Source organism: Pteropus medius, unplaced genomic scaffold (genome assembly GCF_902729225.1).
Source record: "Pteropus medius unplaced genomic scaffold, Ma_sr-lr_union100, whole genome shotgun sequence".
NCBI lineage: Eukaryota > Metazoa > Chordata > Mammalia > Chiroptera > Pteropodidae > Pteropus > Pteropus medius.
The window spans coordinates 1,332,566-1,353,061 of NW_024349797.1; the positions used below are offsets into that span (position 1 = coordinate 1,332,566).

General features: G+C 42.3%; 1 protein-coding gene across 3 annotated transcripts in view; it reads left to right on the forward strand.

Annotated features, from left to right (window-relative positions):
* RGS6 (regulator of G protein signaling 6) overlaps nucleotides 1–20,496 on the forward strand; it is a 442,000-nt gene that overhangs the window by 348,719 nt on the left and 72,785 nt on the right. For all 3 annotated transcript variants that reach the window (XM_039883699.1, XM_039883696.1, XM_039883698.1), the window contains exons 4-8: nucleotides 6,628–6,678; nucleotides 9,579–9,685; nucleotides 11,113–11,164; nucleotides 16,782–16,846; nucleotides 20,299–20,375. In XM_039883699.1, the coding sequence (XP_039739633.1) occupies nucleotides 6,628–6,678; nucleotides 9,579–9,685; nucleotides 11,113–11,164; nucleotides 16,782–16,846; nucleotides 20,299–20,375 (352 nt within the window). The remainder of the gene's footprint in view (nucleotides 1–6,627; nucleotides 6,679–9,578; nucleotides 9,686–11,112; nucleotides 11,165–16,781; nucleotides 16,847–20,298; nucleotides 20,376–20,496) is intronic.

Here is a 20,496-nt window from a genome sequence, read left to right on the forward strand (position 1 = left end):
AGAAATGGGAGTGCGTTACTGGCCCAGGGAACAGTATATGCAAAGGCCCTGTAGTGGGATGGAGCGAGGTGCATTCAGGGAGCAGAAAGTTGGTCCATGTGACAGAAGAGGAGAGAAGGGAGGGACAGGAGGATGTCAGGGTGGCCAGAGAACCAGAACGATGCTCAGTTTCTTATTTTTGAATCAATGACAGTGGAGTAAGGGCACCCGCTTTGTTTTTCCCCTTCACTTCCCAGAAAACGTACTCTAGAGGAGTGGGGCCAGAACAGCTGCCGGGAGGGGTCCCACCCCCCAGGAAGGCCCCATCGGCCTCCCTGAGTTTGCCTGCTGCCACTCCCTCCTTTGTTTCTCCTTCCGACCAACAAGCTGCTCATCATCAGATCCCTTCCTAAAAGCGTCAGAAGACATTTAAGATTCTCTAAGGCCTAAAATGAGAAAGCAGGCAAATAACACAAGAATTCCGAGTTGCTGCTCTTTATCCCAGCCATGCAGATGACTTGATTAGACCCTGGCTCCAACACAAGGTTCCTAAAACATGGACTGTATCAGTAGCTAATGCGTGTTAATAATGCTTGTTCAGTATGAAGCACTGTGCTAGCATTGCACACACAGCCTTCCCTCTAGCCCTCAGAGCCTGTGCAGCAAGTCCTATTATTATTATCCTCATTTTCGTATGAGCGAATGAAGGCATAGAACAGATAGGTGACCTAAACAGGCCATTTCAGCAAAACCATGGGCCAGGCTTTGTGGCAAGGGCTTCTAACAAATGATCTTATTTCATCCTGTAAGAAGGTGATATTTTCCCTAGCAGACCCAGGAAGAAATGGAGATTGGGTGGATGGCAGTGAAGGGACCTGCCCAGATCACACAGTTCATAAATAAGAGCATGGATTGGACTCAAGTCTATCTGACTCTGTAAACACTGTGCTTTATTGCTTTATATGCTTGTTAAGTATGTATCTGTTAAACATGGCATGCTTTTCCTTGGAAAAACTCAAGCCCATTGACCAAACAATACTCCTCAAAAATGCCACCAGGCTTTTCATCACACTAGTCCTTCCGCCTACATCTCCTTCTGTCTCACTGACAGCTGTTCGTCGTGCCCACCATCCAAAGCCCGGTTTCGCGGTTCCTCTTGCTTTATCTGCTGTCTACTTGTTGCATTTTCTCTTGTTGTTGTTTTTTTTTTTTTTTAACTAAGGCATAAAAGAAAGGTTTAAAACTATAAAAACAATTCTACTTAGAGTGTCCTTCAATTTATCTGCAAAAAGCAAATAATCATCTATTTACATCATATGATTATTATAGTAGGATCATTCCAAAGCCTGGAATATATAAAGTGCTCAATAAATTATTAGCTAAATAGCACATAGTATTAAGTAGTATTATCACTAAATGAATGTCTCTGCTTCAGGAAAAAAAACTGAGTATAGAACTTTTCCAATTATTCAGAAAATTATTCAGAAATAAGGGAGGAAGAATGACATGGTGGAAATAATATTTCGCAGGAGATTGCCTGGATTTCAGCCTTGGCTCTAATCGGTACTAGTATATGGCCTTGGGCCTCTCTGGACCTCATCTTTAAAATGGGTGTAATAGTTATTATATTTTACACAATTTTTGTTAAGATGATATGTGATAACTGGGTCAAGGGTACAGCTCTGGCCTTGTACACAATGAGCATTCAGGCATGTTGCTCCCCCTTCACGTGTGTTGGCCTGTACATGGTACCAACATGCGTGATAAGTGGCCCAAAGCTGCCCTCTCCCCTCACAGGTGCAGCTGAGACCTTGGCCGGCACATGAGAATCCAGTGGTAGGCTGAGTCATGACCTTGACTGAGGAGTACTGTGAGCACACTCACGGCAGTAACCATCTTATCTTTGTTGGACTCCAGTAACAGTTTACTCAAATGCAAGTGTCTTTCCCCAATGGTGAGGATTGATAAGTAAGTTATCAATTGCTTCAGTTATCTGTACCATGATGTATAAGCTATGAAGTTTCAGGTAACTTGAAATTTGCAGGTGACTAGAACCAGTCTTTTAACAAGTTGGCATAATCATAATCTAATTTGGGCACAGATTGAGACTCTACCTTGGGAAGAATGGGTGAAGTGTTTCATAGCAGGATCTGCTTGAATTCTGACTTATTTGAGAGGAACTTCCAGGTATCCCTAAATCTTCAGGGGAGCTTAAAACATCTGAAAACAAAGCCCAGAATAGAACCCTTTCATAATAAGGGTCTCCTCCAAAAAAGAAAGAGAGTGCCCTAAAATATTGGAAGATCTCACCAGCCTAGTTAAATCCAGTTTATATTGATCTAGGGTTAAGATAACTTGGGAAGTCGCCTGGAAGAGATTGCTGGGTCTCACTCTACCCAATAAATAAGTAAGCAACACAGAGAGGGGTGCAGGTTGCCACCCTGAGTCCAGGACTGTGGTAAACAGCCTAATAGAATGTACAAGAGGCCACTCCGAGGCTCCAGGGCTGGCCAGATGGCCAGAGAGAGTGACCAATTAGAGACCCATGGCTGAGCCTCCCACTCTTTATTTCTTAGGAAAAAGACAGCTTTTTGAGTCCTGCCTTCATTCTTTTCTGCCTTTTCCCTGGGGAACAGGAAATGCCCAGGCTCCAGGAGGCAGCAGGGGGCCATTCAAAGTCCCCCTACCCTCTCTACTCGTGTCTGCAACCCCGTTCTCCATGCCCTCTCCTCTTTAGCCTAAGAAGCCAAACTTTCCCTCTCTGCTCTTTGAAATAAAAAGTATTATCTCCATGCAAAAGTAATATATTAACATTCTATGAACTCCAAATCATGAAGAAATATAAAGTATAGAAATTTCCCAAAATGCGACCCCTCCCCTCTTTCCAGAATAACCTAAAGATAACAGTTTAAAAATACTTCCAGAACTTTTCTTCTCCATCCCTCTATATATCCGTACATACGTATTTAGAATAGAAATACAAATACATTTTTTCTATTGTAAAAATGTCATTCTAAAATATGCACTGTTCTCAATAGGCTTTTTCAACTAATATAGTAGATGTTCAATAAACATTTATTGTATGGTGAGCCATAATTTATTTATTCAGCCCCCTACTAGAGAACTTCTGAGATGTGTCCAAATACCCTTCTAATAAACATAATTATATATAAAAGACATAACTGAAATGCACGTAGACACATAAAGCATACCTGAATATAATAAATGTATACTTAAGTATACTGACAAACCACTCACGTTGTAGAGCAGCGTTTCACGTGCGTCTAGTGTATTTCAGAGATATCCCTGGAATATATGTTGATAAATTAGCCTCAAAAAGAAAACTTTAGGCCAAGTGTTTTAGGTTCTTTGGGAGTAAAGGGTGATTATCCTGCATTTGTTCCTAATGTTTCCATATTGACTTTAAGTCCTTGGCAAGGCAGCTTGACTAAGAAGAGCCAGAATCTAATAATGATTACAAAGGGCGACAATTAATTTTGAATAGAACAGAAAAATCATCTGCTTCAAATTCTTTTTAGACTAGGAAAGGAAAGAGTGATTGGGGGAATGAGGAAATGAGAAAGAAAGGAAAGAGAAAAGAGAAAAAGAATAGCCCTTTCTCCTGAGGGTTATTTGCAATATTCTCGTCTGATTCTACAATGTAATAATTGTGGGTCTTTTAAAGGACATAATATTATGACAGATTTCCATTCCTTACTTGTTCCTGGGGCTGAACATGCAACGATTTGCTTTCTGCCACCAGGCTGGGGGCTGGCTCATTCTGAACTAGTCTTCAGAAGCCCAGAATACCCCGCACCCACAGCTCGAGCGTGTCTGCAGCCCTAGGCCTCGTTGTGTTTGCAGCGTGTGAGGGATGGCCGGATGCAGGCATGGCTGTGGATTTGGGGTATTGGCTCAGGACAACAAGGGCCAGCAGCCTGGCCTTCACCAGGGCCTAAGGATAATCACAGCGATCCCCAGATGAAGACACTGACTTCATGGTGGCAGCACCAGGGACAGGAAACCCAGGCCTTTGGTGCCCACAGTGCTAGGGGAAAAGGAAACGAGCCTTTGTGATTTTCCCTTCTTCACCCAAAAAAAAAAAAAAAAAAAAGTGCTTAAATGGGATCCTTCGGCTCTGTGAATGCAAACGGAGGCCTGGTGGACTGGGGAGACAATTAGGCCAGACACTGAGCACATGAAGCCGAAAGGGGGTAGAAACCCAGACAATGGCGCTGAAGGCTGGGGTGGTGTGCAGGGGAAACGGATATGACAGCAAGGAAGGAGTTTCAATGTGAATGAATACTAATTAGTGACATGGATATTAATGATGACAGTAATTAACAGGGGAAAGGAAGGGCTGTCATTGTCCCAGGGTGAGTAATCAATCTTGGCAGGTGATAAATAATGGTTCAGCCAGCTCAGCAGAAAGATAATCCGCCTGCCCGGGGGAGAGCCGTTGCTGATGCTGGAAACCTCTCCGTTTCTAGGCAACCCACAAAAAAGAACTATTTTTCTTTTGAGGAAAAAACAGGTTAGAGTCTCTTCCCCACCCCCAACTTGGGATTACAGTTCTATTTGATTTCTGCTTTGTTCTTCATTTCCTAGGACAAATGTTGAACTTGTATAATTTGGAGGAAATGGACCCACACCCACAAGTACACACAGACATACTCTCCCTTTCTCTCAAAGAGTGTGAATGAATAGGAATGTTTGGATCCAAAGTTTAGCTCATAGATGCCAGCCCAGAGCAAGAGTAGGGGAAAAGCTTAGAAGTCTTGCTTTTGAGGTCGAAATGGGGGTGAGGGCTGGGGGACTTGCAGGGCCATATCGGTGGAGGCTTGTGCTGGGGGAAGCTCAAAGAAAGTAGGACCAGGCCCTGGCAGTTTACTGTGCAGGGCCCATTGACCTTCCAGAGAGCCAGAGAAAAACAAAATATGGAGGCACTTAGGCCTGTACTGGTCTCACTTCTGGCAACCAGTAAAATTTCTGAGAAACTTTACTTCTAGGCCAAGGACAATAGTTAAACTCTTCTGCCAGCTCTCCAGTCTTTCAGCTGGGAATCTACCCTGGAGAGCTGTTAGCAGTCCGTTTGCCTCCTGTCAAGCCCCAGACCCATGACAGGACTCAGATATCTGGAAATGTTGCCCTTCACGCGATTTCCATCACGCATCACCATCCTGAAGCCACAAAGCCGCCTTCAAAGGTCCGCACTGGTTCAAAGTGAGATTATTGGGGGGTGGAAAAGGTGGACTGATTAGAAGCTCAGAATGTTCTAGAAAATTGGAATCCTATACTCCTATGTGAACTGTGGTGCCCTAAGAACTGTGGTACCCTAGGTGTCACACTTTTTGAAAGGAGGCAAACAAAAGAGAATGTATTCAGAGAATTGTGACCAAAATGATGAGGGGCTCCAGGGCATGTCATGCAAGGAAACAGCTGAGGAATCCAGGCACGTTTCGCCCAGAGCAGGGAAAACTCAAGGAGATGTTGATAGTGCGTTGGTGAGACTCACAGACTGAGGAGGCTGGGTTTGTTTTTCTGTCACCAGAGGGCAAAACTAAGGTCAAAGAGAAATTCAGAGAGGGTTGAGTTTCTGCTCAAGGAAATCTCAGTTTAGCTGGAACAGGCTGCCCAGGGGGCAGTTTCTGAGATCTCAGATACTAGAGTTTTTCTAAGTGGAGATTAGGGTGCCTCTTATCCAGAGTGTTGTGGCTGGGGCTCATGTACTGTCTAGGGTTAGAGTAAATAAGCTTTAAAAGTCCCCTGTGACTCTTAAGATTTTAAATTAGTTAAGAGAGTACTAGTTGCCAAAACAGGTAAGCCCCAAGTTTCTGGAGCTTAACACAACACACGGTCAATCAGGTCAGAGCCCAAAATGGGCATCAATTTCTGTAGTTGTTCAGAAGCCCAGGCTCTCTCGGCATTGTGACTCTGCCCTCCTCTGGGCCCCCGAAGTCCTCTCCCTTCAGCCAGCAGACAGGGAGTGAAAGAGTGTGGAGCTGTGGAGGGTCACATGGGAATTTTTACGGTCCAGGTGTGGAAGGGGCGTACATCATTTCCATTCACATCCCACTATCAGAGCCCAGTCCACCCCAAACTGCAGGGGAGTCCGGAAATGGAATCTGGCTGTGGCCCAGAGGATAGGTGAAAACATAGACGTTTCTCCCACAGACACAGGGGCACTTTCTTTCTGGGTCAGCCCATGCCAGAGGAAATTAGAGATTCTTTTCAGGAACCTTAAGGTCACCTGTGTCAGTTAGCCCTTGTCAACAAGGGTAGGGCGCTGAAGAGCCTCTTCCCACAGGAAATAGCCTGGGGGCCAGGCGTGATAAGACTTCACCAGCCTATCTTGGAGAAATCATCAAAATCTGTATTCACAGGAAGTCCCCTACAGATGCTCCCTAGTAATGTAGACAGAAGATTATTCTGAGTTGTCAGAAGAGGATGTTTTTTGGAAAAGAATGGGATCGTGACTATGGAAGTGAACTGATGGGTGGAAAGGGTTGGTCAGGATAGAAAAATCAATATTACCCAGCTCTCCTGGTGTGTGCTAATTAGAATTTGAAATCTCTTAGGTAAACAGGTTCTTCTGCCACAGGGTTTAACACCCATGAGGTCTTCAGCTGAATTGCTTTATCATTGCAGGTACTGACATTGTGCAGTGGCTTATGAAGAACCTTTCCATCGAGGACCCAGGTACTTAACCCTTGACCCTGACTTTATCTCCTGTGGTATAAGTAAACATCCCATCACCATTTCTAGACTAGATTCTCCTACCCTCCTGAGTACTGGGCTTGTAAATGTGAATTCCAAGATGTGGAATCACTCTACTTACAAATAAAATTAATTTATGTTCTCCACTAAATATCCACTTTTAAATTTAAATCACCCTTTGAGAAAATGAGCAACCATTTAGAATGCCAAAGAACCCAATACAATAACATGTGAAATGAGATGAATTCTCGTTAGCCACAGCAATTAAAGATAAGTTGTAGCACTGTCATGAAAGGCCTTCTAGAGCTGGCTCTTAAAATTAGATTGCCTGATCCACAGTTAAGATGTTTAATTATTTGCTAAGATGCCTTCTGTTTTCTGCTTCTGCAAGAAGTGAAGGAATGATTTTTTTTTTCAACTTTAATTGTGCATTTCAATTAGGAAAACCTTATCGGAAAAACAACAAAATCCTGGCCAATAAAACAGTTTTCAGATCTGTCCTCCCACCAGAAAATAAGCAGTAAATTTTATTTTTACAGCATAATTAGAAAATGGGCAGTTCTAGAAACATGAAAATTCTAGATAAGTATATTTTGTTATCCATGTGCTGATAGTTAATACTTTAATGAATTTATTATGCACTCCTTATCTTAACTGAGTATTCTCAATGTCTACATGTCATATTTATAAATATCCACAAATGTATCCTGATGTTCTTAGGGATTCTACCTATTTGCCCCAAATTAAATGGCCTCCAATTGCTATCTTTTTTAAGAATTTGTTCAAGCCCCCTTTCTAGGTATCTGACCTTCAACTGTGATTCCTTGCTGGTGTCAGCATGGCAGCTCAGGCATTCCTGTATTTTAATCTGATGCTCTTAACATGCTATTGACTATGAAACAATACAATTTACCTAGAGTTGGATTAAATATAGTTGCCAGAAATCTGAGTGCCAGAAAAGCAGGTCATTAATGGAATTGACACTAGCTTTTTTCACCACCTTGATTAATGGCCACTCTCATGACTAGTGAAAATTCTTAATTCTAATCAAGTTCTTAATCCACAAGGGAAAACTACACATGCTAATCTTTCAAGGAAAGAACCCAAACCAACTAGCCTATGTGTTTCCCTTCTGATTCCTCACTTATAAAAACTGGACTGAAAAAGTCTCTACCAGTTTAGTTACATGTATTTCAAGTCAACATTTCTTTTGATGATGATGAGGATGCTAAACAAAGGAGCACCTTTCTTCATGGTGGTCTTTTCTCTTCCAAGAGCCCTGTTTTCCTCGCCCTTCTAAAATAATCATTGTATTACTGACATATATTTTATTATTATTGTTAGCAGTAGCAGTAGCAGTAGTAGAAGTAGTAGTCATCTGAGAACACTGAACCAGCTAGTAGTGGGAGAAAAGGTTCAGGAATCCTCTGACTCTAGTATGAGAAGCTTCTGTGCAAGTCCAGAACAACAAGGGTCATGTCTATGAAGGTCTGTTATACCCCGATGCCCTTGGGAGGACACCCAGGTGTTGGGAACTGCCGGAGCTCCTGCGAGGTGGCTGAGCAGGAGGAGTTAAGAAAAATTCACCAGCTGGGAATAGAAGGGTGGAAACGAAGCAAACCAAGGCCCTGGGAAGCCAGGCATGTCTAACTTCCGCCCCTCCTTCCCTTCTTCCCATCTGCCACACTTCTAAGCAAAAGACCTTTTGCTCAAAGAATGAAGTGAGAGTCCCAGCTCCCAGATTGCTGACATGAAAGTTACCTTCCCTGGGAAAGTAGCAGCTGCAGGTGATGAAACTTCCCTTTTATGTTGGACCCATGATTCTTGAAACATGCAGACTTTAAAAGCAAACTGGTCATCACTAAGCAAGTAAAATAAAACTCCATTCATTTTGATTCCACCAGTCAAAGTGTACGTTCCTTCTGAAGAATAGGTGGTTCTAAATAAACAAAACACTTGGGTTATATACAACCTCTTCAAAAGTTTGCCCAGAAGGCTGAAACAAGTCACTTTAAAAACCTCAGAGTTTATGAACTTAATAATTCCTAGAGACTCCTCTCCATGTCAGTAATTTCCATGTCCAAAAATTAGTTTTTACCAGGAAGAGTGCTTTTATATTTATGTAAGATTACCATTGTGGTAGAACCATTTAAATTTAATATTTTTCCTTAGCTCTGCTCAGAATAAATATAAATTCTTAACGATTTACGTGCATCTACTTATGGTCAATGCTAAAGTAACAAAACAACAGGTTGACTGTGGCAAAATATAAATATTTTTTATTGAATTGGCCTCCCTGTGGCACTGCCCACTACACTGCTCACCTCAAAAGTGAGATTTTAATTTATGTCCGTAAGAGAAGGGTAATACGCTCCTCATCGCTATTGGGACTGTGGTATCGGAGAATGCTCTGTAAGTCCAGAGTCTCTGTGGGTAGCGAGGATAGTAAGAAATGATGAAAATAAAAATATAAATCATGGCTGCCAGCACTTATCCTACAGCAGCCACTGCTAAGCACTTTATGTGAAATATCTCAATTAAACACAGGTTTATCTACACCAAAGCTCATGCTTGTAACGGCGAAGCTAGACTTTCTTCTGGAAAAATTAGGTCAGGGAGGGGAAGTTAAAACAATATCAGACTCTCAGAGCTGGGGTCCAAAGGTACCCCAGACACATGGCAGCCCTTCCCAACCACTGACGTCTCCCTTCAGCCAAAAACAGTAGTATCCTAAAGTTATCGATCAATCATGCAGTTATCTGGGAGTGATGACGGTTGACTTCCAGTTGCCTTTCTGCTGTCCCAAGCTACATTTCAGCGAAGTAATCCTGCATTCTGACAGCTTCCTAATTACTTCTCTCTCCCACACCTTGTCCCCACAGTTGAAGCAATACACTTGGGAAGCCTTATAGCTGCCCAGGGCTACATCTTTCCCATCTCGGACCATGTTCTCACCATGAAGGATGATGGCACCTTTTATCGTTTCCAGGTAGGCCTGCCAGCTCCTCTTCCAAAGAACCTTTTCTTATCACCACCATCTGACCTCAGATTAGAACCATATTTAAAAAACAAAACAAAACAAACGAAAAAAAAAAACCAGGCTATTTAAGGAAGCAACCCTTATCTCTCATCAGCACTGAGATAACCAAGAAAACTTTTGTCTGGGCCACTTGTTGCTCTACCCAAATAATACTAAAAAGCCTAGAACCTACTATTTGTTGGGTACTTTATACATGTTTCCTCATTCATTTTGAAGAAAAACTTTTGGGGGGCAAATATCACCCATTTTACAGATGGGAAAACTGAGTTGCCCCGAGAATTAATGGGGCACTTAGTAAATCGAAAAGACAGCCTTAATTTGAACATAGGTCAGCCTGATAGCAAAGTTCTAAATCTTTCTACTGTATCGAGCTGCTTTGCTGCTGTGAAGTTCCCATTTACTACCTATTAATTCTTCCCATACATTTTCCATTCCTGTTCTCAGATTCTATCCTAGATCTGGCACAGAGAATAAGGGTTGTGTCAAGGTCAAAACCAAAGGGTTGGGAGCAGAGTGCTTCAGACAGAATCAAAGGGTATCTTAGTCTGCTGGGGCTGCCATAACAAAATACTGCAGTGGGCGTGGCTTAAATAGTAGAAATTTCTTTTTCACAGTTCTGGAGGCTGGAAGTCCAAGATCAGGGTTCCCGTAGGGTTGAGTTTATGGCGAGCATGCTCACCCTGGTGTTCAGATAGCTGCTTCTCATTATGTTTTCACATGGGGGCGGGGGAGGTGAGAGAGCAGGAGAATGAGAGAGAGAGAAATTGAGAGAGAAACAGAGAGACAGAGAGGGGGAGAGAGAGACAGAGAGAGACAGAGAGAGACAGAGAGAGAGCTGATGTTTCCTTATATACAGACACTAATCCTCTGGGATCAGGGCCCCACCCTAATGGCCTCATTTAAGCTTAATTACTTCCAAACTCCAAATACAGCCACACTAGGGGTTAGGGCTTCATCATATGAATTGGGGGCAGGGCAAGGGATGAGAGGGGACACAATTCAGTCCATAGCAAAAGGATAAAAAGAACTTGGGGCTTGTGTGACCAGGGAACTGTGCCAAGCTGACTTTTGTAGTTAGACTTCTATTGTTTCAGGATAAGAAATTTTTGCCCTATAAACTGTTTCTCATTTTTGCATTTATTTTGCTTACCTAGATTCATTTCTCAACACCTAGATTGAAATGTTGGCTGGCCTCAGCTGTTTTAAGAGAAGGAGAGAGCTGGGCTGTGGTGTCAGCATGAAGGAGATGAGGACAGAGCCTGTCCTAGGGTGGCATCCTCACTGGGTACAGGGAAGGGCTGACCCTGGCCCCCAGGTGGGGGGTGGGGCCAAGTGCTGGCATGCCTCTGGGTCCTGATACCTCTGCTCTTTTGCAGGCTCCATATTTCTGGCCTTCAAACTGCTGGGAGCCTGAAAACACCGACTATGGTGAGCAGTGAAGCCACAGCCCACACTTAGCATTGCCCCCAGGAGTGCAGAAGATAAATGTTTGGTGGCTGGTGGCTGGGGTGCACAGGGAGGAGGGTCTTTACGCTGCTTAGCCCTTTCTCACACTGTTGACATCTAATAAACATCCTGTTCCATGTAATGAAGAAAAGCAGAGCACACTGAAAGTGTAGCCATGGAAGGGAATGGGGGAAGGAAGAAAAGTCTGTCAAGGGCGGTAAACATGCTCATTCTGCTGGGACTGTGGAGAACCAGGATCCCACAGCAACCTTGAAGGACAGTGACTGTTGACTATTCCTTCTGAGGCAGGGCTTCAGGGAAAGCCAGATCCACCTTCCCCTGACCCATTCTAGTCTTATAGATTTGTTAAGACTTATTAATAAACTCATTAGCATTTTTGATAGTTGGAAGTTAGAGGAAAATGGAGATAGACTGGGGAGAGGTATACAGAAGTTATCCTGGACTTGGAAAATAAAGTAGACAAAGTTGAGAGCTGGGTAAGCAGGAAGTCCCCTCCATAAAAGCAGGGATCTATCAGACTCTTACCATATACTCTCTGTGGAGAATAATATTTCTATGTGTCAATCCTCTAAAACGTTATATTGTCCCTCGACTTTAGTTAAAAACCTGAAACCAGGAGAAGCCACATCCTCACACTTATCACACTGTATTCTACTTGTCTGGAAGTTCCGTGAGGGTAAGGTTGGTCCACCTTGCTCGCTCTCATGTCCCCCAGGGCATAGTGCATGCCTGAGGCATAGTTGGTGCTGAGTAAATATTTGCTGATGGTTCTGCTTCTTCACTAAAGGTGATTGATTAGCAGACACTCAGTAGAGGCAGCAGAATTTGAATTCAGATCTTAGTGGCTCCAAGGCCCATGCTCCTTTCGTAGTCTCGTGCATGGCATTGTCACAGAAGCACCTGCCCCTTTACACAGCATCCTCATGACTACTTAGCTGATGGGGCAGTCCACAACAGCTCTCCTTAGTACTGAGACACTTGATGAAACCTGCAGCTTCTCTCAAAGCTCTTTGCAGAATTATTTGTACAGGAAAGCAGAGGTAGCTGCAGCTGGGTGATGTTCCTGGGAGCCTGTTGGGGACACCTGTGTGATAACCTACACCCTCTGGATCACATGTCTGAGGAAGGGATAACCAGCAACTGGAAGCAGTCCTAAGGATGAAATGTGGACAAGTCATTGGCTAATAAGGTTACAGATGTTCGGTGTCCAAGTCTGGAAGATGGCACTGATACAGAGGGCAGGCCCCTCTCATCGTCTCATCAGCTGTCTGCAGGCACCACTCTGGGTCCCCCTGAACTGGGCTGTGCCCTAAATGATCTAAAAAGTGGGTCCAGCAAGGCTTCTGGCTCACAAATGGAGCTGCATTTGGCTGCTCACAAAACAAGTATTTCTCGGGCTGAAATTCTGCTCACAAAAGCCCAACTCAGAATTTAAATAATTGTAGTTCAATTTCATGCAGCAGCCATGTGCCCTTGTGACTATGAAAACCAATATTTTTCCAGGCAATGGTGAGGGTGAAAGGATGGTGGGACCAGATAACTGGGCCCAAGTAAGATTAAAATATTTTCTTGAATCTAAAGCATAGGCCATCTGAAACTGTATACAACAGGCATCATTTCCCTTTCTCTACAGGTTTTCTCCATTTCTTAATTTTAGTTATGTAGTATAAACAGGGATAGAAATAATAATTTATATCAGGCTCTCATTAAAGCAAAATTATTTTGAATTCCTGTGTCTCAGTCTTGGCAAATCAGATGGAGAAGTCAAGGTGCAGGATTTTGAAGTGCTCACTCGCATTTCCAAAGCAGTTAAGTCAGAAAATCAGTAAGTATTTACCAAGAAAGAATTCAGCACAGGGGCCCCAGGATTGAGTAGCTCCACTAACTGCGTGAGCCTGGCAAGGTGCTTAACCTCTCTGTGCCTCAGAACCCTCACATTAAAACCAAAATAACAATAATACTTGTCTCCCAGCATTGTTTTATTATGATTAAGTGAAATGCACGCAAGATTTGATGTGTGGCACATAGTAAGGAGTTAATAAAAACCATGGTGGTGGTTGGTATTATTATTCTAAGGTGATGTTTGATTTTATTGGTTCTGTGGTGGCCCTCTTGCCAAAAAGATATAAAACTGGAGCTAAGAATTCAGAATGGGTATGGTTTGAATTGACAAAGCACCAGATGCTTTCATTTATTCAGCCACCATTTACTGATCAACTACTCTATGTCAACTGCTCTATCACAGAGTTGAGTAAGTCATAGTCACTCATTTCAGGCTGGGGGAGGTGGAATAATGGGGGAAGAAGGGTCTGTCAAGGAGTGTGACCTGAGTATTCGATGGCGTTATGCTGATGAAAAGGTTGAATTGTTTGGAAGGGGCAGGTTTATAAAAAAGCCTTCTGTCAAGGAGAGGCATTTAGGATGGATTCACCAGTTTTAGGGATCTATTATGGATCGCCAACAAAAAATTTCCCTGAAAAATTTTCCTCATTTATAAAATGAGGATAATACCAAAACGCATCTCATAGGGTTATTGTGAGGATTAAGTAAGTGAACGTTTAGAAGGCCCCTAAAAAGATGTCTAACATTCAATGAGTGCCATATAATTGACAGCTGCTGCTATGGTGATTTTCCCAGTACCTAAAACAGTGTTTGGCACATGAGAGACATTCAACAAATTTTTAAATGAATAAGTAAATGAGGCAATGAATGTCATAGTGGAAAAAGCTCTGAACTGGACCTTAATTCTAATTCCTCTTCTACCAGTAACTAGTCCATAGGTAAATCAATTCACCAATCTTGGCCTTTAGTTTTCCCAACTGTCAATGAAGGGTCCACACTTGATGGTTGCCAAGGTTACTTCCCATGCTAAAATCCATTGTTCTAAAAAGTAATTAGAGGGTATGTGATTTATATGTCCCCTGGTTTAAGAGATTGAGGTAAATAATGATATCGTTAGTAAGGACAGGAAGTCTGGAAAGGGAGTTAGTTTTTTAAGGACACTAAATAGGACAAAGTCAATATATTTTTTAATATTTAATTGCACATGTAGTACATGAATCCAAGCTGCTTATAAATTTTTTAAAAATGTTCTACTTCTGTCATAGTGAGAGACAGTGAGCTTGAGATGGCAGTGGGTCATCCAGGTGAGATGCTGGTGAAATGAGATTTCCAGGTGTGAAGGCAAGAAGACAATGATTTTTTTCAGTGAGAAATTAACTAGCCTATAAAAACCAACATCTGAACTTCAAGCAAATCCCCCAGATGCTCTGTTATAGGACTGGCTATTGTTGCCAGTGGTCATTTGATTGGTTAGACATTAGAGCAAGCACTGTTGAAGGTACCGTGGCAGTGTAGACAAGCCCAGGGAAGGTCTGTGCCAAGAAGAGGTCCATTCAACAGCTACATCCTACCTCCCTAGTTCTGGTGATCAGACTCCCCATTATGTGACATTAGCCACAGAGCAAGTGAGCTGAAAGCATGCGATCATGTAACTCATGGTCGTCAGGAGTGATACCAGCTTTTCATTCTGTGTGTGGTACTTTAACTTATAATTTAGCTGTTCCATTTTGCCCCAGATGAGTTGGAAATTTCTCAGGATGCTTCTACCTAAATAGAGCCCAGATCTGGCTTAGACTTTCCCAAGTTTCACATTTGGCCAATACAAAATACTGTCTGAGGCAGCATTGTTAACACTCCACTGACCTGCACTGCTCCTGGGTCATTGAGACCTGGCCTGCTGGGCTTCCTGCCTCAGGTTGCCCCCAATTCCACAGGCTGCATAGCTGGTGGTCCAAGAGACTGAGATGTATCTTGTAATAGAGAAAACACTTCTTTACCGACACAATGGAGAGGTGTAGTTACTTGGTTCATTGGAAAAGTTGGTAAGTAGAGAATCATGAAAAATGATATGTACATATCTTAATCATTTCATGTTAATGAGTGATATACAAAGGAACATTCATTTGGCAGCCTTTTAAGGTAGGACCAAAGAGTCTCTTTGATTGTGGGTCCCAATAATTTGAGTTTCTTTCTTAAATAAACCATACTCAGAATAAACCATCCATTTGGGGCATCTTTAAAGCACATCAAGAATTTAAAAACACTTTTTTGAAGCAAACTGTATTTGACCCATTTGAAATTTTTATTATTTTTTCCCATTTTTTTCAGTTATCTCACCTGTACCAAAGTCATCAGCAATTGTCTTAGCCAACTCTCCTTTATCAAGTTGTTTCAAACCATTCAACTGTGTCTTCATAGAAACAACTCTCTTTTCAATTAATTGCATCAGTGTATGTAATATTTACTTACATTATGATGAACTTACGTTATTAAAATAACAGGTGTGCCTAACATAAACAGATTTGAGAACAAATACAACTGACTCTCATCTACATGCAACTCGACTGGTGTATGCAAAGTGGGGGCTCCTACTCTAGCCTACACCAGAGTAGGCTCCTAGCTGCAAGTATCATAGGTTGCCATCAGTAAATTTTTCAGACAACATGGTGTAGGTTTGTAAATCCAGAAAGAAGTCGAGTAGATATCCTAGTGTGCTTAAGTTGTCAAACAACAGTTGGATGCTCTCTGACCTTCCCTCCAAGTCATTCTATTGTTTATTTATCTATTGTCTCCCTTGGTTCAGTCTGTGTGGCACTGGAGAAGTAAGATACTGAAGGAGCAGAAGTAGGAAGAGGATGTAATGAAGGCCGTGTGTGAGAAAGGAAGTCCTAGCAAACAAGGTTCAAGAACACGTCCTTAGCTGGGGAAGAGGGACCTAAATTGTCCGCCCTTTTCACTGTCCATTCTCTTCATCTGGCAGGCCATGCCCCAGTGCTAGGTACTGGGATTGGAGGTGAGTAGGGCATAGCCTCTGCCCTTGAAGAGCCTTCATCCTAGAACAAGGGACAGTCTAGTAGATCCACAGTTACAGTTCACTGGAATTAGGTTCCATGGTTGAGGATAGATAGATGTAACAGCAAGCTATCTGGACCACCGAGCTGGGTCTTCAAAGATTAGTAGGTGGTTGCCAGATAGAGGGGAAGAAGAGAGAGGAGGAAAGGCCTTCCACACAGCAAACACATATGCAAAGGAGTGGAGCTGAAAGGGTTTGAGTAGTCTCGCTTGCCTGAGCGCAGAAAAGAAGGGGTTGCTGAGATAAGCAAAGACTGAATCTTAAAGAACCAAACATGCTACCTTAAGGAGCCCAACCTTTCTCCTGAGGTCACTGAGGAGTCAATGCAGGGCATTTAGGCAAGAGAGTAACATGCTCATATTTGAGAAAGATCACCTTGCTGAAGGATGTTTGGGGTGAAGCAGAATTAGAAAGATGGAGGGGAGTTGTCAGGATTGGAAGATGGGTTTCTCATCTGTTCCTGACCTGCAGAAAGATTCCGGGAGGTCAGGTGTCATGGTTTCCACATAGAAACATATTCTTCACAGCACAGTGCTGAGCACTTAGCCAGCTGATCTGGCTGGCTGGCTGGCTGGATGAGTGGATGGACAGATGAATGGATGCATTTATAATTCCACCACACTGCTGGTTTTGTATGTGTTGTGATTTCTCTTCTTCCCTCAGCCATCTATCTCTGTAAGAGGACAATGCAGAATAAAGCAAGGCTGGAATTGGCAGACTACGAAGCAGTAAGTATGATTCTTTTCTAGGATAGGTGTGGGAGGAGAGTGAAAACATATCTACAACTCTGTCTTAACTCACATTTTTCCCTTTTTCGCTCCCCAAACCCTTTCAGACAGTGGAAAGGAAGTCCCCTCTATTTCCTCTCCTTTGTTCTCAGCTCCTCTTACCATCACAATAAAATTATATCTTTATATAAAGGACTCTCAAAACTCAGAAATAAAAAACGACTCGACTTAAAAATGGGCAAAGTATTTGAACAGACACTTCACCAAAGAGGACATAGGATGACATATAAACACATGAAAAGACGTTCAACATCATTAGCCATTAGGGAATACAGATTAAATCCATGCTGAGATACTAATACGCCCTTATTAGAATAGCTAAAATAAAAGATACCGATAATGCCAAGTGCTGGTGAGGATATGGTGAGCAACTAGAACTCTCCTACAATGCTGTTGGGAATGCAAAATGGTACAGCCACTCTGGAAAATGGTTTGGCAGTTTCTTATAAAGTTAAATATACACTTACCATATAACCAAGCAATCCCACTAGAGAGTTCGGAATTTATGTTCACACTAAAACCTATACACTAATGTGTGTAGCAGTTTTATTTGTGATAATCAAAAGCCGAAAACAACCCAAATGCACTTTAACAGGTGAATGTTTAAACAAACACTGGTATATCTTTTCAGTGGAATACTACTCTGCAGTGAAAAGGAACATACTATTAATGCATGCAAACTTGGATGAGCACCAAAGACATTATATTGAATAAAAGAAGCCAGTTTCAAAGGATTACAAAATGTATGATTCTATCTATGTGGCATTCTTCTAAATACAAGACTATCATGAAGGAAAACAGATCAGTGGTGGTTGCCAGCAGTTATGAGTAGAGGTAGGATGTAGCTATAAAGAGATAGCCTGAGAGAGTTTTGGGAGGTGATGGAAGTATTCTGTATCCTGATTGTGGTGTTGATTATATGACATATACATATGTTAAAATTCACGGAACTGTATGCCAAAAGGGGAAAAAAGGGAATTTACTACATAATAATTTCTTAAATTTAATATATGATAATTTTTAAAATTACATTCACCTGTGCTTGGCAGTAGAGGCAGAATCTGAAGACCAAATTCAATCCCGAATATAAAATAGATATATAACATATGAGGTATATACTTTCCCAGCTTGCCTCCCCCTCCACCTTCACAACACATGATTCCTTGCAAGAATTGGAGGCCCCACCACCACACTCATATCCATTCCCATTTAACAGAGCCAAAGCTCAGAGAACTTGAGGACTCAGAGATAATTTTTTTAACATTTTTAATTTTAGAAAATGCTGCTGAGCCATGAAATGATTGAGGGTCAGCAGCTAGGAGGAGGGTCAACATTAAGGAGAGTGAAATATCCTTCTCTGGATAATCCAGGATTAACAGCTCCTTCAAATCCACCCGCCTTCCAAATGCCCCTCCTGATTTCGCTATCTTAGTCTTTCAAAATAAGCATGAGGTCCCACTCTGCCAGACCTCGTCACTCTTGGGCACCTGCGCCCAGGCCAACCAACCTGCTGAGCTATCATTCCCTTCTCTATCGTCCAAGGGGAATGTGCATGCCATCGGAGAGCAGGACCAGTGCACGGCCCCCCTACCCCTTTGATCCCATGGGCATCACAGGACCTGTGCATGAAGGGAGACAGGGGAGGAGGATTCAATGCAGGAGCCTGGCTAAAGTTTGCTTCTCAGTGGGAGCCATTAAACAAATATGCTGAACCATGATCGTCCCAAGCAAACCCTGGCATGGCTGTTCTGTAGAGCTGAGCATCCCGGGTACCCAGCCCCTGCCACCCATCTGCCCTTACACGCCTGCAGCCACCCCTCTCAGAAGACTGCTATCTCACCCTTTGTGCATCTGGTGCAAAGTGCTTTAACTTCGACCTGACTACATCCTTTCCCTAACACAACCTGTAGGAAAGACCCAGACGGCAGAAGTACGTAGCCCCTCCATCCTCCATCTCTCTTCCCTGTATTTTCCATGTTTTAGAGAAGGTTCTAAGTAGAAACAAGACAGCATCAACTCCTGTTTTATTCAGGTTTCTCTTCTATTGCCATAGTATGTCCTGCTTTGGTATTTGTAAAGAATATGGCATTAAAATGATCTTTGAGGTCAAAGTTTTGCCTAAAAGTGGTCAGAAACTAAAAAAGGTATTTTGTTTTCAAATACAGTGATTTTATTAATTTTTTCTGATTATATATTCTCTGTAAAAACAAATCCAAACAGCAAAGAAAGGAGAGACAATAACCCGCAGTCCTTCTCCACTAAGCTTTTTTCTGTACATACATTTTTTCTTTACAAAAAAAAAAAAAAACTTGAATCATACTGTAAACATTATTGTGTAAACTGCTTCCCCACCTCCCATCTTATACTGTAAGTATGTTGGGAATATTTCCATGTCACCAATAATAATCTACATTATTATCTTTAATGGCTGCCTAGTATTCCATGGCATGACTGTCATAATTTATATAACTACTCCCCAGTTGACTGGCATTTAGGCATTACCAGCTTTGCTTCTTATAAAGAGTGGAAGAATAAAAGAACAATTTTTTGGAGGTACTTATACACCAAGCCTTGGCAATAACTAAGTTTAATGTTTTGATCTTCAACTGAAGTTCCTTTTATATTAATAATCCACTGATGAGGGTAATCAATTAGTGTTGGCATGAGCTCTATGAAAATACATAGCATACTGTGGGCTCCAGCCTTACATTCCATCAGAATTAGGCAGATCATTAGGGGACCTGTCAAACACCCCTCCTCACTGTCCTGTTGTGCCACTAGGCAAGTTTACAGAGTTAGAGAAAAGGCTTCTCCCCTCTTCTTCTGAATGCATTTTCTTTCTTTCTATTTTTGGGTTTTCCTTTCACAAACATAGACACTCCCTCTTTTTGCACTATTGAATCTGGACTTTCAAAGACATGAATGCCAGATCCTCTGGTTTCTCCTTTCCTGCCCCCTTCTGAGACTCCTGATGGAAGCCGAGCCTTCAGAAAGCCATTCTTAGCTTTGCTCTTGAAGGGGTCCAGTAGGTTGCGAAGACCCCTTTGTCCCTTCCCCAAATCCTGCATGCATAGCCACAAAGGGTTCTCCCTATCTTCAATAGCCTTTATGAGTGAGAGTTGTGTTCTTCTAAAACACACAGAAGAGAGGAATCGGTTGAACCAAAGGGACTTCAGACTTAATGGGTGTGTAAATGAATATTAATAGTTCTGCTCTGTACAGCAGAGTCTGGTACAAAGTCAAATTGGATTCATGTCCAGTGGATTTAAAGTAGAGCCCAGCTATTTTGTTGGAAGTAACCAAAATAGATGACTGCCTTATAATAAGCATAAGTGTTGATGTGCAAACTTATAATGATGAATCCCTTCTCATTCATTTTTATATCTCATTAGGAAAACTTAGCAAGACTTCAGAGGGCCTTTGCAAGGAAGTGGGAATTCATCTTTATGCAAGCAGAAGCACAAGTAAAGTAGGTGAACTTAATAGAGACACTTGCAAAGAGAAAAAGTCTCTGGAATTTGGAAGTAGTGTGATTGTGGGGTTGCCAAAGCGGGGTTGCCTTCTGCAGACGGCCGGCTGTGGTTAGTCAC